The 16078-nt window shown below is 42.1% G+C and overlaps 1 protein-coding gene across 3 annotated transcripts in view; it reads right to left on the bottom strand.

Annotated features, from left to right (window-relative positions):
* The window catches only part of fosl2 (FOS like 2, AP-1 transcription factor subunit), a 10198-nt gene extending 8922 nt beyond the window's left edge, over window positions 1-1276 (bottom strand). Inside the window, exons 1-2 of one of the 3 annotated variants that reach the window (XM_017690757.2) lie at window positions 1075-1276; window positions 549-635 (exon numbers count right to left, since the gene is read on the bottom strand). Coding sequence is in view for 1 of the 3 variants with exons in the window: in XM_017690756.2 (XP_017546245.1) it covers window positions 549-644 (96 nt within the window). In the remaining 2 variants the exon portion in view is untranslated. Of the gene's footprint in view, window positions 1-548 lie in introns of all 3 variants that reach the window. The other 2 variants (XM_037542036.1, XM_017690756.2) reach the window with 2 other exon arrangements.
* Window positions 1277-16078: the final 14802 nt, after the last annotated feature.

Genomic DNA, 16078 nt, shown 5'->3' with positions numbered 1-16078 from the left:
AAATGGACACTGTAAAATGAATTGATGGGGGTTTTGTGGTGTGGTGCCTCTCCATTTAGTTGCTGTGTACACACATTATACATTTACACACACACACACACACACACACACACACACATACATACATACATACACACACACACACATTATATTTCATATATATATATATATATATATATATATATATATATATATATATATATCATTCCTTTAGAAAGTAACTATTGAATATGAGTTACAATATTTCTGACTGCTTTCTGGCAAAGCAAACTTTTACTGGAGATCAGCCCTGGTGGAGATTCAACTTAAATTCTGAAGGCAACCAGGTCAATTGCTTACTTTTAAGTTAAAACAACGAGCGTGGTGTTGTTTTCCATTGACAGTGGACCTAGCAGAGAATAACGCCCAGTAAATGGCACTGAAAATGCTGCTAAGAGGCTCTGCCTGACTCCCTGACTCCGGGCGGACAGCAGCCCCGTGCCTACAGGTGTGTGCAGTGGCCTGGCCGAGCTGTGTAGGACCCGGTGGTGGAGGTGGTGGGACGGTACCTGGTAGCTGGAGGCTGAGAGGGGGCTCCCGCTTGTGAAGGAGTCCTGCTGGCCCGGGGAGGCGCTGCTGCTGCTCCCGGAGTACTCCTGGTACATGATCCAGCAAAATAAAATAAAAAAATAGGCAAATTTCAGAGGTTGGTAGAGATCTCCCACACGTTTAGAGTGTCTTCTTGCACTTCCAAGCAAAAAACAAAAAAAACAAAAACAAAAACCCACAGCCGAGGTCCCTTAGCGTGAGCTAAGAAGACTAGTGCGAATTAAAAGCAGACTAATATCCCAACAATCAGGCTATAAAATGGTCAAACAGGTCTACAAATCCGGCTGTTAGTTATACTGTTATAAATCAGAGAACTGCCGTCTTGCAAGCGCTCGTTTAGTCCAGTAAACAGGTTCTGGTTAAAAAATGTAAAAAGTAAAGGTGTCTCCCCCGCTGTAAATCAAGGCTAGAGTGACTAATAAAAACTTCTACGAAAATCTTTTTTTTTCTCTCTACAATGGACTAAAATGTCTCTTGTGCACCTACTTTCTGTAAATGAAACCCGGCGCAGGTTTCGTCCCTGTTTTTGTCCTTTTTTGTCGATATGACTCACAGGAGCGACCGCGCTGCCTTCACCTTTTCAGATGCGCGTCCCTTGTTCTCTTTTTTCCTCTTTCTGCCCTCCTGCTCGCTCTGCGCGTCCACCTTTTTGCGCGATGACTCACTCCAATGGCACTACTGCGCTTTCGCGTCTGCTTATCAACGCCAACCTGCGCACTCGCCCAGACAAAGTCCGACGTCAGCGCGGGGGGTGAGCGAGCGGTGAGCGCACAGACCGCCGCTCGGCCAGACACGCTTTCGCAGCGATGTGGAGGAACGTATCGTTACGGCTCAACGAGCGCAGTAGATCGAGTTTAAAATGATTTAAAGCTGATTTATGGGAGTTTTGAGCTCGTTTGGCTGCTCGTGTTTCCCCCCTCTTCTCTGCCTCGGTTGGTTTTGGCCATTGACGTTCTTTCCTAAAATGGGCAGTTGCGTCAGCGCGCACACGAGCACGGGTTTCCTACAGGTCCCAGTGGAGGGATTCCCTCTCAGCGCCCCTCTCTCTCTCTGTGTCTCTCTCAGTCTCTCTCTCTCAGTCTCAATCTCTCTCTCTCTCTCTCTCTCTCTCTCTCTCTCTCTCTCTCTCTCTCAGTCTGTCTCTCTCTCTCTCTCTCTCTCTCTCAGTCTCTCTCAGTCTGTCTCTCTCTCTCTCTCTCTCTCTCTCTCTCTCTCAGCTCAGTTCTCAGTTCAGATCTGGACTGGAGCTTCAAATGCACGAGCTGCTGCGACTCCCCATAACTATATGGATGCTATTGTGTTTAACACCCCCCCTTCCTCTCTTTCCCCCTCTCTCTCGTTTGATCTGGAGCTCTGTCTGTCTGTCTCTCTCTCTCTATCATCATCATTCGCATTGTCTTTATTTTATTAATTGTATTATCTAGCTCCTCTAACGCGCTATCTACTGTGCTGTAACTGTACTCCACGCCACTGATGCACAGAGATTGGAAACAGGTGTCTCTGGGCAGTGGACAGGAATATCAGACTCCTGCTGAAATGCGCGGCAGATAGATGTCGCCGGTGGTACAAACAAGGTTCATTTAGTTGGGGGTGGGGTGGTCCTGTGTTTGGGGTGCAGAGCGCAGATTGATATCATTGCACTCAATCACAATCACAGCTCTAATGCACCAGCATCTCAGGGTACAAGAAACAAGAAACAGTGAGCGTATGCTCAATTTTTAATCGTATGACAGCAAAACGAGCCCAGATTTTTTGCCCAGATTTTTTAGAGTTTTGATGTAGAGTGCAAACATCATTAAAGTTTCAGAACGTACCCCTCCCCCACACATGTATGGAAACTAAAATAGGCTGTTTGTACAGTTTAAATACATTTTTCATGTGATGTCACAAAAAACCTATTTACATACACCTGCATTTTCAGCCAAAGGCACCTAAGCTCCACCTATTCCCATTGAAGTTATAAGGAGTGTTTCAGGCTACCTTTTGAACCATGCACATTACAGAACAGTCAATCAGAACAGACAGAACTCATTTACATATATCAGCCTTAAAGGCACAGTACATACACAGCCTGTTTGAGTATGAGCATTAAAGAGACATTGTAATGATCAAATAATGAGAACTATGACTGCACATACACACCAGAATCACACAGGGGGTTAAAAACGAGCAATGTAGCATATGAGCCCTTTAAACTCTTATATGTAACGTATGTGTGTGCATGTGGGATAAAAGTGAAATGAGGATGATGAGGTTGCTTTTGCTCATGAAAATTGCCAATAAGTGATGATATATCTCATTGACAAGCAATAAGTGATCTCGAAATGAAACAAAAACAAGGCCTGTATATCACACACTGAACAACGAGCCCCTGCTGGCAACTTGAGGTTAATAATCCATTAATTCCTGAGTGATTAGCGCCTTCAATGACAAAAGCGCGCTGGTAGTGGCGTCACGCCTGCATAAACATCGATCATCACTCACTGCACCATCGTCATCTAAACCTCTCTGGAGTTCAGAGGACATGGAGATACTGTAGTGCCAGTGAGTTCTGACTGCAGACCATGGCCTTGTACGTCACCTGATTCAGCTCAGCACTACAATCCCAAAGACCTTTATGAGATGAACTAGGTGGGGTCTGCAGACCTGTGTGTAACTTATTAAACTAATTTATTATTTTTGCATTGACTTATTATATGATATTATATATCATATAACATATCATAGCTTATTTTCAATTTTGTAATGTCTTACTTATAATGGAGGTTAAGGAAATTATTCAGAGCTTTTATTCAAAGTAATAGTGGTCCGTTCATTATGAAATGCTCACCCAATGTAAAGGGCAGCTGGTGTTTTAAAATTATATGAAAAAATATAATTTAATGACAAAATTGTTATTGAGACATGTTGTAACATTTCCTATTTGATGGTTGCAAATATTGCATGTGTACCAGTTAAGTGCACAATAGTCTGGTAATTATTCATGTTACATGTGCATTGATTGTATAGACATTGAGGGTATTATGGGTCTGTTTTCAAGACCCAGAACTCCTCACAACAGGTTGAAATGCAAAGAGCTTCAAGTGAAGTTCTTCTGCTATTAGAAGGTTTATTGGGGCAGTTGTGGGCTGGAGGTTAGGGAACCAGCTCTGTGACCGGAAGGTTGCTGGTTTGATCCCCTTGGTTGATGATCCATGACTGAAACGCCTTTGAGCTAAGCAGTGTTCCCTGGGCACTGTGGATAGGGCTGCCCACTGCTCCGGGCAAGTGTGCTCACTGCCCCCTGTGTGTTCGCTAGTGTGTATGTGGTTATTGCATGGATGGGTTAAATGCAGAGGTCTAATGTCACAGTGTACAAACACAGTGACAAATAGTTCTCAGTTCTTAGAAAGTAGCTAATGCACAGTAACCAATGCATAGGTTGTTATAATCACAGAAATTAAATACTAAAGCAGACTGAGACTGAGCACCTCCAGTGACAGGTCTGTTCAACAAAAGAGTTCCAATGCATGAATGCAGTTCCACTAATACCACTGACAATGCATTATTACACCACTCTAACAAAACTAGGCAACACACTAGAGCTCAGTAAATGCTTTTACCTACAGACACGGACTACAGTATAGCTCAGTAAATGCTATGAGCTACAGACACGGACTACAGTATAGCTCAGTAAATGCTATGAGCTACAGACACGGACTACAGTATAGCTCAGTAAATGCTATGAGCTACAGACACGGACTACAGTATAGCTCAGTAAATGCTATGAGCTACAGACACGGACTACAGTATAGCTCAGTAAATGCTATGACCTACAGACACGGACTACAGTATAGCTCAGTAAATGCTATGACCTACAGACACGGACTACAGTATAGCTCAGCAAATGCTATGACCTACAGACACGGACTACAGTATAGCTCAGTAAATGCTATGACCTACAGACACGGACTACAGTATAGCTCAGTAAATGCTATGACCTACAGACACGGACTACAGTATAGCTCAGTAAATGCTATGACCTACAGACACGGACTACAGTATAGCTCAGTAAATGCTATGACCTACAGACACGGACTACAGTATAGCTCAGCAAATGCTATGACCTACAGACACGGACTACAGTATAGCTCAGTAAATGCTATGACCTACAGACACGGACTACAGTATAGCTCAGTAAATGCTATGACCTACAGACACGGACTACAGTATAGCTCAGTAAATGCTATGACCTACAGACACGGACTACAGTATAGCTCAGTAAATGCTATGACCTACAGACACAGACTACAGTATAGCTCAGCAAATGCTATGACCTACAGACACGGACTACAGTATAGCTCAGCAAATGCTATGACCTACAGACACGGACTACAGTATAGCTCAGTAAATGCTATGACCTACAGACACGGACTACAGTATAGCTCAGTAAATGCTATGAGCTACAGACACGGACTACAGTATAGCTCAGTAAATGCTATGAGCTACAGACACGGACTACAGTATAGCTCAGTAAATGCTATGACCTACAGACACGGACTACAGTATAGCTCAGTAAATGCTATGACCTACAGACACGGACTACAGTATAGCTCAGTAAATGCTATGACCTACAGACACGGACTACAGTATAGCTCAGTAAATGCTGTGACCTACAGACACGGACTACAGTATAGCTCAGTAAATGCTATGACCTACAGACACGGACTACAGTATAGCTCAGCAAATGCTATGACCTACAGACACGGACTACAGTATAGCAAATTAGCAGCTGGTTCATAGTTGACATGCTTTTTTCAGTGTTTCTTACACTTCATGGGTTCTTTGGAGAGAACCCCTATCCGTTTGCTATCTGATCCCTCTTATAAGCTCTATAGGAAGTTAGGAGGATCTAGGTGAAGAGGTTCAGCAGTTCAGCAGTGACGCGTGTGCTCGGCCCTGGCGGACGTCATGCACTGACTTGCAGTTATATCTTTCTTTACGCAGGGAAAGGGCTCTTAAAGCGGAGCGCATGGAGAATTAGCACTAAATCCATGTATATATCAGGAAGGTGGAGATGTTCTCGTGTTAATACAGATGGAGCTTGCTGCAGGCACACAGAGCGGTGCATGTAAAATTTTGTATGCTGTAGGCCGACTACGCACAGCAGAGCCATTTTACCATGCGTAGAGTTCATGTCAAGAGCCAGACAATGATTTGCACCCTTGCTAACTGCATTACTATTTTACTGAGAGGAACTAACACACTGCATCCCTGCACTCTCTGGCCAACACTTCTTCACCCCGTAAGTGGCTACATCTCTGTGGAAATCTGTCTGAAAGCCAAAGGAAGTCGAGACAGAATGTCACAGAGTAAAGAAAGCACGTGAAGGTCTTGATAGAGACATTGTTCGAGGATTTGAGGACCTACTGGCGCATTTAACTCGTCAGCTGGCTGACTTAAAGCTCAGCCCCTCCTACTAAAACTAGAGGACAATGTTGTGATTAAAGGATTAACACTCTAACCCAGATTATATCATCAGACATATTCATGGATCCTAATCTGATAACCCTTTATGCCTATACATACACGTGAGTGCGGAGTGAGATGTAAGGTATTGAGTGAGTGTAAGGTAGGTTTCAAAACCATAGACATGATTAAAGCACTGATCACAATCAGACCCATTAATTTTTTACTCATGTGTATTACTAGGGCTACTTTGGTTACTTTGACTCATGTGTTGTGGTAATTTATACCATACATATAGCACTATATGCTGTATAAATTATTACACAATACTGTGTTATGAAGTACTGCATAAGTCGGAAACAACACTAACACTTCACTTATTTAACCCCCCGTTAACGTTCCAGGCTTATAAAATACTAAGGCTTATTATTCAGTAACTACAGGGACTTCAATGCAAACTAATGGAGCTTTTCTTAGGTTATAGAAGTGTGTAATAAAGTTTTGGGCCTGCCTTACCAGATTGGTAAGTTACGTTTTCAGTGGAGTTCATTTTTCAGTACAAATATTCCAATTGGCCATTTTGACTGGGAATGAGACAAATGAAAGGTGGTCTCTGACGTCCTTCTTACAGCTCTTGTCAGGGGACTTCCTTTCAGGTTTTTAAACAAACCTGTTTTTCCACACCTCCGAAGTTCAGTCCTAGGAGTTGGTTGAAGTAACACCAGCAGCTTCTTTGCTTGATTTGCAAATTATTTTCTTTTTTGTCTGTTTCCTTTTCTCAGTGAGGGCTTCTTGACAGCTACACATCCTTTCAGACTCATTGCACTTGAGTTGTCTTCTCACAGATGAAAGCTTTCAGTACTGTTTTGGATGGGGTGGTTGTTAGGAGTCCCATTTTTGCCAGTATATTTTAATCAGTTTTGCACTCCAGTTTTGGAGACTCCTGTTTTTCATGTGTTTTCCCTGATTTTCCTCTTCATTTTGCAAGAGGATAATTTAACACTTTAAACCTGAAATAGCTCATTAAAAGGGGGAGGGGCAAAACACTTTTTGTGTAAACACAAACTAATTAATTAAACAACCCTTACGCACTCCTATTGTCCACTCTCAGTCCACTCCCAATGCCATAGTTATTTCTTAAATACACTGAACTGACTGTGTGGTAAAGTTCCCAACACTAAGCTTAACTAAGCTTACTCTGCTTTTGGCTGGACCAGGGAGCGCTGGTCTAAATGACCTGTCTGTCTGGGTGTGTGAGCGTCTCTGACTGAGGCCACCGGGCAGATGCCTTATGGATTACAGAGCAATGAGGACAGCTGATACAGATTAGCGACCTGACTATCTCTTCAAATTTTATTTGCAGGTTTCCTTGGCAACTAATGCTGAGCAGTGCAAAACAGCAGACAGCCACAATGTGAACATTCCAGGCCCGGGGGAATATGAGACTCCGGGGGGAGTAAATGAATTCATGCTGGAACATTTCCACTGATTAGGCCAATCACATTACAGGAACGATTGAGATGCAGCACTGGTTTGTCTATTGTCTGTTATTTACCTGCCGGATGATATCCATCGCTCAGGCAATGCATTTAGGAGAGAAGAGGTAAGACGACTAATTTGAGTTGCTGACGTTTCTGTCATTAACCTCAATTACTCAAGGTACTCTGTCTATTGCAGGTTCAAGGACCCCTTGAAAACGAGATGCTGCATCTCAAGGGGCTTTCCTTTCATTAAATCAGCAGCACTCTGATAAAGTTCAAGTGAATATGCAATATGAATTCTTAAATGTTTATGAAGAGCTAAACAAACAGTCTACATCTGCATTTAGTGAGGACAACAATGCATCTACTGAAAACCCCCCAAAACCACAAGCTTGGCAAAAGAATATGTGTTTATTTGTTTGTGAATGAAGGGAAAACCTGGTGACCTCTCTAAAATGACTCCGTGTTGTCATGGAAGCTGGCATTCAACATTTAGTCTTCTCTTAATGTGTCCACCAAATGCTCTCGCTCTCTCTCCAGCCTGGTGGGCCCATTTCGAGTGTTATTTCCGTCATGACATCATTCCATCCTGTCAGCGAGCACTGTCTCTTTACCCTCAGCCCCGATTCATTAACAGGAAACGCAGATTTTTAACCCAGAAAAGTGGCACCAATGCACTAATGCGCTGTCTTTACATGCAGACCAGCGTACGTCTGTGCTGTGGTTTGGGGAGAGAGAGCGATTACTACAAAAGGCCGTGTGTTCCTGCTACAATGGAAGGAAGTGCGTCACAGATGCATCGTTGACTTGAAACAAAGAGCGACGGAACGGTGCGGTGGCTACCTTAAAAACAACGAGGGGGAAAGAGGAGTGTGATGGAAGAACTGAACAAATAGGGGAGAAAGAGGAGAGGTGGGGGGACTACAAAACAGGGCAGAAGGTGTCAGCCCCACTCTCGAGGGGTCTTCCCGTAATCTAGCACGTTTGGTCAAGGGAACTATGACCCATCACAACAAGTCTCCGTTCCGAGACTGAAGTAGAGGAAAGAAACAAGGGCACATCACTCCTTCGCTGTTTATTTTAATCAATAAAGGCTTTTTATCATAAGGAAAGCAGAGGGGAATTTTGTGTCTGGTGACGTGGTTCCATAAGATTTACAAGAAGTAGGCTAAGAATGGGATGGGCGAGGAGCGGGGGGGTTACCATGTAGTGTGGAATGCTAATGGATTTGCTCAAAACACAAGTGCACCTCTGTTGTTTGACTTTCAGATCTGATAAGGTTCCTGTAGCGCCGTCCACATCCCGTCTGCAGTGTAGCGTACACGACTGGAATGCAAAGCTGAATGGATGGGAAAGACACAAAGTTGGCGGTAGAAAAGCAGGTGCAGCTCAACACAACAAGCTGAAGCTGGTGAGAGAGAGAGAGAGAGAGAGTGAGAGAGAGACAGAGAGAGAGAGAGAAGCATAACGATGAGTGGGGATTGTGGTAACGGGGGGAGGGGTGCATTTTTAGGACTGAATCCCAATTTAAAGACTATAGACTTTTTGAAAACATCATAGTCTATATTTTTAAATGTTTCATTGAAATCTATAAACAAATCAATAAATATAAGTAAATTCCATAATCATGTGCCGGCTGTTGTTTATAGATGTAGACTGTAGATTTCTTTATGTCATCCCTGGTCAAATGAAATGTACTGTGATTTTCTAAGTAGCACATCCTCTACAGCTCATGTGCCAAACACAGATCAGGCCCGTGACACAGTCCTTTCTGGTCCGCAAACAAATTTCTATTAATAGTTGCCTGTTTCACAATGCACTGTACTACAGTCCCCAGCATGCACTGCAACGTAATGTGCGCTCTGACTCTCTTACCCCAACAACAATCTATGGGACAGTGGATACACTTCAATTCTGCAAAGTTTCAAACCAGTCATATCACCAAACACATCTGCTGCATTTCAGCTGCAGTTCAACTGACATAAACGTCTAAAATCAGCTCAGCAGCTCAGAAATTGAGCCCAAGAATTAATGAAATTAAGGTAGGTTCAAAATGTTGAGCACCCGGGCACATTTATATATTGAATGTTTCAAGTATTCATTTAATATTTCAAGATCGACTACAAGTGCCAGTATTTTTCTATTGAAGTTTTTGCATATTTTTAATAAGCCAGTTCGGTTTACAGCACAACATTAATTAAAAATGAAATAAAAGCATTTTATTTTTAATTGTTGAGATTTCCTAATATGGCCCTTTCACTCATTGAGTTTGACTGCCCTGCTTTACAGGAAACAAACATGTCAAATACGGCATTTATTTCTGCTAATTTTTTTTAACACATTGGAAAAACAATAAGACATAAAAAATAAACTGGGCCATAACCTTTGCACAGGCCAAAAAAACAGCAATTGTGCATTATAATGTGTTCTCTGTAGAGGTCGAGTGCTTCATTTTAAATGAGTCTGAATTCGACCTGGGCGCCCTTACAGCTGTGCGTAGAGTGGGGTGTCTTCAGCTGTAGAGTGTCTACTGCAACAAGTGCCATGACAGGACAACGCAAGTGTCCACATGACAATGTCTACAATACTAAATGTCCATGTGGTCAATAACAGCATAATAGCAGCATTTAGCAGCAAATCGCTGTTGTCAGAACAAAACCTTGTATCTCCAACTTAACAGGAGAAGAAAAAAACACTTACTGTACTTTTAATGTAAGTCAGTGGAACCAGACTGTTCTCCAAGTAATTTTTGGCTATTTCTTTTGTTCCATCCATCATGAAAATTACAAACAATGAAAAGCTGAACAGACATTTTCTAATTATGTAAATAACTGAAAAAATGGAGATACAAGGCTTTGTTCTGACAGCAGCAATATGAGACTATTTGATGGGTAATATGTTCTAAAGTGCAAAGATCTGCACAGTAATGCAGATGTAAAGAGCCAGTGGAATAATAAATATGAGGAGATTGAAATTTGTTGCATTGAGATCTTTGCATGCATCCCAGTGAACATATATCTCCTCATATTTATTACTGCTGATGCTTACAACACTTTATGACATATACAACATTTTATATGACATAATACCAAGAAAAAAAGCATATTATTGTATTTCAAAAAAGTAACTTTAGAGAAAAAGCAAAAAAAACTCTTTGAACTTTCAATGTAAGTTAATATAACAAGATTTCATTTTAATTAATTACTGGATCGTTTCCACTGTCAGGTGTTCATCATGGAATTTTGACAATGTACAGAGCTAGGATTAAAGGTACAGTGAAGGTACATTGTTCATTCATCAAAGGTACGACAGCGGTTTTAAGGTCCAATTGTGTACTTTAAATAAGTTTTTCTCTGTGAAAAGTACGTATTCGTACCTTTTAATGACCTAAAGTCTTAAAACAGAACAGTAAAATAAAAAGCCTGGAGAGGTGATGGGGTGTGTGGAGACAGCACCATATCTGTTGACCTTTTCATTGTAAATATAATTGCAATGAATTGTGGTACAATTATGTCCCCTGACTTAAGGTAGTGAGATGTACCCTTGAGAGTACCACCCCAGTGTCCAGAGAGGTACTGCCCCAGTGACAGCCTCCCTTTTTTTCTGAGAGTGTAAAGGGTAGCTGGTATTCAAAGCGCACTCAAAAAATGAATAAAAATGGAGATACTAGACTTTGTTCTGACAGTGACCTATATATATATATATATATATACATCAGCATTTGAATAGTGAATGTGCAAGTTTAAGACCCAAAGTCCCCATTTTCTGACCTTTTAACCCAAAAGAACATCGCACTTTTCCATGGTGAAGCTGCGGCCCTGAGTAACACTTTGTCAAAATGTGTTAAACTCACCGTGTGTCACAGTGGCTGAGCCAATATCCGACACAATCTCTGTCTAAAGCATCTACTCCTCATAGTGTGAAAGCCTCTACTGTCTTATCACATTTCATCTGTTTCTTAGGTCTTGTTTTTTGCCGCACGTTTGTGAATAAAAAAAGCATTGTGCTTGCAGTCCGTACACAGCAGCTATTGTTTCACACCATGCCTGGCCTGTCAGTACACGCATAAAACATCACCTCTTCTCACCTGCTTAGATCTAACATCTGATCTCGACAGAAGATGGAGGACTGAAGAGAAATAGAAGCACAATGTTTATCACTGATTCAAAACGAAGGGCAGAAGAGGGTGCGCTGATAGACACTGACACCACCTTCTGCAACAGGAAGACTCATTTGATTCATTTTGGACAGAGTAGAAGCAGTGGAGATGGAGGGGTCTGTGGGTCCCTTGCTGGAGTGTACTCCTCTGGAACGCCCATTGCTTATGGTTGAACTGAGGCTTAATGTGAGTGTTGAAATGTGGAAAATTTAATTAGACTGCCAAAGGGGGTTTGTGTCACTTGGCACATGCAGAGTAGGACCACCTCCCACCCACCCATCCGCCGCCTTAGCTGCGCTGCTCTATCTGCTGTGGGGGTGTGGTGAATACCTCACAGGCATGACCTTCAGGCCAGGGGGCCACGGGCAGAGGGCAACAGATTACAGCTGTGCTGTGATCACATGCGCAAAGTAATCCAAACCATTTAATAAGTGCTCTTGTACAGCTCAGTACTGAAAAATAGAGCTTTTTCCTTCCATGTCCAAGTCCAAGTCCAAGGTTAAAGATACTATGGAATTATATACACTGCTCAAAAAAATAAAGGGAACACTTATAACTCCAAAATTCTGTGAAATCAAACTGTCCACTTAGGAAGCAACACTGGTTATCAATCAATTTCACTGCTGTTGTGCAAATGGAATAGACAACAGGTGGAAATTATTGGCAATTAGCAAGACACACTCAATAAAGGAGTGGTTCTGCAGGTGGGGACCACAGACCACTTCTCAGTACCTATGCTATGCTATGAGACGGACTCTACAACCCACACAAGTGGCTCATGTAGTGCAGCTCATCCAGGATGGCACAACAATGCGAGCTGTGGCAAGAAGGTTTGCTGTGTCTGTCAACGTAGTGTCCAGAGGCTGGAGGCGCTACCAGGAGACAGGCCAGTACACCAGGAGACATGGAGGAGGCCGTAGGAGGACAACAACCCAGCAGCAGGACCGCTACCTCTGCCTTTGTGCAAGGAGGAACAGGCGAGGAGGAGCACTGCCAGAGCCCTGCAAAATGACCTCCAGCAGGCCACAAATGTGCATGTGTCTGCAGAAACGGTTAGAAACCAACTCCATGAGGATGGTATGAGGGCCCAACGGATGCTTTAGTCCAGGTCTGGGAGGAGATCCCTCAGGAGACCATCCGCCACCTCATCAGGAGCATGCCCAGGCCTTGTAGGGAGGTCATACAGGCACGTGGAGGCCACACACAATACTGAGCCTCATTTTGACTTGTTTTAACGACATTACATCAAAGTTGGATCAGCCTGTCGTGTGTTTTTCCACTTTAATTTTTTGTGTGACTCCAAATCCAGGCCTCCATTGGTGAATAAATTTGATTTCCATTGATGATTTTTGTGTGATTTTGTTGTCAGCACATTCAACTTTGTACAGAACAAAGTATTCAATGAGAATATTTCATTCATTCAGATCTAGGATGTGTTATTTGAGTGTTCCCTTTATTTTTTTGAGCAGTGTATATTAAAGACCAAGTTTTCAATATTAAAGCTAAATCACCTTGAGGCAAGCTCTACAAGTAAAAAATGATCACTGAACAGGTGCAAAGCCATATTCTATAGTCATGAAAGCAAGTTTTCTTCAGAGCCATCATCTGTTGCCCTTTCCATTGAGCTGTGAAGGACACTGACAATATAATTCCAGCACTGCTACTGCACACGTTTTCTTATGGGGGTGAAGATCAAACCATTCAGTGATGTTTCCATTACTGTAGCAGACAGTGCTTATCTGCTGATGGCATGTAAACATGTTACAAAGCACTAGTGGTGTACTGCAGAGCACCATTCTAGGGCCCATGTCATTCACCTTGTTTTAATGATACTTCACAGCAAGTGAATGTAGGATGAATTTTTAGGTTGATGACTTCAGACTTGACCTTCTCCGAGGACCAGATCATGCAGAACCAGTAAAACCAGCACTTAGTTGATTCTTTTAGCCTGACACATCTCAAACAAGTCAAGACGTCTGGAGTAAAGCACAAGCATGTTTTTCTGCAGCATGTCTGGCGATCATTAGGATTAACAAGAAAATAGAATTCCAGATCTAATAATTACATCATGAGACAGTTTTCTAGACAGAGATTAGGGCTAGTCTTGGACTGAAATGCGATGTCAGTTATGATTCACTACTGAAAAGCCTTTTAGTCCATACTTAAGCTTAATTTGGTTCCAGGAAACCAGTCTTATATACAGTATCTATTGAATCAGTTCAAGGAAAAAAAGTCATGGAGTGCGCACTCAAAGATTCCAGTGTCTCTACAGTTGTAAACATTTTTGGGAAGGTAAACAGGGGGCCCCTGGCCTCCTGATCCACTCCATGCAGCTGTCTGAGTGACTCTGACTGTGTGTCACTCCACCCGACAGGTCTATCAGTGAGACAGGCCATCAGAACATGTCCCTCACCTTGACAGCTCCACAGCGGCCAGCACTCAATCTGCCCTGACAGCCAGCAAGGTAGCGCTGCAAGCAGGCCACAGGAAAGCACACAAGCTGAAGAACAGGAGGATGAGATTGGGAGAGATGGTAAGTTGAAGGGAAAAGTGGAGGACAGGAGAAGAAAGAATTACCCAGATGGACTTCACAGACAGAGTGAGAGAAAAATAACCACTCTTTTAATCATAGTTAACCCTTTAAATTACAGGCCTATTATCCAGTTAATTATCCTCAGACTTGTAGTAGATCTTTCTCAAAAGCATTTAAGCATGTTATTTTCTTCATGATATACCTTGTTGGGAGTGGGCTTTACATGTGCAAGAAATAGTAGTGCTATATTATGATTAATACCACCTTTATTAGATAAACAGTATCCATTTTTACATTATTTAACAGCTGTTATTCTTTTCAAAAACCTATATCCAAAATTGTTACATTGAGTACAGTTGAGTACAATACCTAACTATGCAACTAATGTAAAGTTTGTAAAGTTATGAGATCGATCAACTGAAGAACAGACTCTTATACAGAGCTGTAAGGTTTTAATGGAATAGAAAAAATAAAAATTACACACACACACACACACACACACACACACTTCAGTAACACCAGATGTAGTTTAGATACAACAGATGTTCTCTAGTTTTGAACTATGACGCTAATATTACTGACAAACACAAGAAGTCAATAGTCACCCAAATCACCGAAATCTTCAGTAAACCTGATCAAACCACATTTACGTCTTCATTAAGGTTATGCAGGCTTGTTGTTGGGTAGAACACAGCATGACTTACTGTGAGCTATAAAAACGAACCAATCTTCACCGTGTAGATAAACACTGCAGTCAGCCCTTTTAGACGTGTTGTGCCGAATGATGTCCCTGCAGAATCTGGCATCCATTCATCATGCAGGACACTAGACTACACTTCAGATTTCTATTATTTATATTTCTAAACATGACTTCATTTTGAAAAGTCAAAACAAACAGCTATTAATAAAAATACACAGCAGAAATTACATAGAAAGTCTGCATACATATGCCTGCAAGATTGATGTGCACGTGAAGGGGAGGTTGAATTTGGCATGACATCTCTGTTGTCTATAATGGATTCCTGCAGCATTCAGCTAGTTTTGTTCATTTTTATTGCCCATACGACTTTAATAAAAGTGGTTGGAGAGAGATTTTGAGGACGTATTTATGGAAAAGATATTGGTGACTATTGATGTCTAGTGCTTGTTAGCAATGTCAGCCGTGTAGCTTCAATTTAAAAGTAAAGAAGCAAAATATGGTCATCAAACATCTTGGCTGATCGACTAAATTTAGGGTAAGTGTAAGGTGTAGAACTTATCCAAACTGTCACTTCTAAGGAGTTCACATCACACCCAGAAAATTTCATCTCACTGGGCCTACAGTTCTGATGAGAACTTGACAACTATTATCTGAGGTTACGTAAAGTAGCAAAACGAGTGTAAGATGTGGCTCAGCTCCTCCACACATGCAAATAGGATGCTGAGAGACTTGAACTCACTAGCCTTATCTTCAGTGACTGAGGCTGGGAACAGTGGCTTTATGGTGCAATTGGAGATGGTCCATCCCAAATGGAGTGTCAATCCCTCTTAATTCCCTGCTAAATAGCAAGAAAGCCAAAAGCCGTGTGCCAGGCCCGAAGCACCTGAGGGGTTGCGCTTGTGTAAATCCATGACAGGTTTAAATCGAACGCTTCTGATCGCAGCCCAGAGGAAGACAGAAGAAAATCTGCATTCATCTTGTCAACCCCCCATCAAAAACAAACCTCATTTAAAAAAAAAAAAAAAAAAAAAAAACACGCCTAAGCAGAATGAGGGGGAGACAAAAGCAGAAACCTGGAAGTGCCAGAGCCAGACTGCTTTTGATCCGCTTAGCATGGCTTTCTCCTGCCTTTTGATGCATGGCTAGGAGGAGAGTAATTAGCAATTAAC

The sequence above is a fragment of the Pygocentrus nattereri genome, chromosome 10 (assembly GCF_015220715.1).
Source record: "Pygocentrus nattereri isolate fPygNat1 chromosome 10, fPygNat1.pri, whole genome shotgun sequence".
NCBI classification, from domain to species: Eukaryota; Metazoa; Chordata; class Actinopteri; order Characiformes; family Serrasalmidae; genus Pygocentrus; species Pygocentrus nattereri.
Note: the sequence above shows the minus strand (reverse complement) of the source record. Positions and strands in the feature narration are given on the sequence as shown.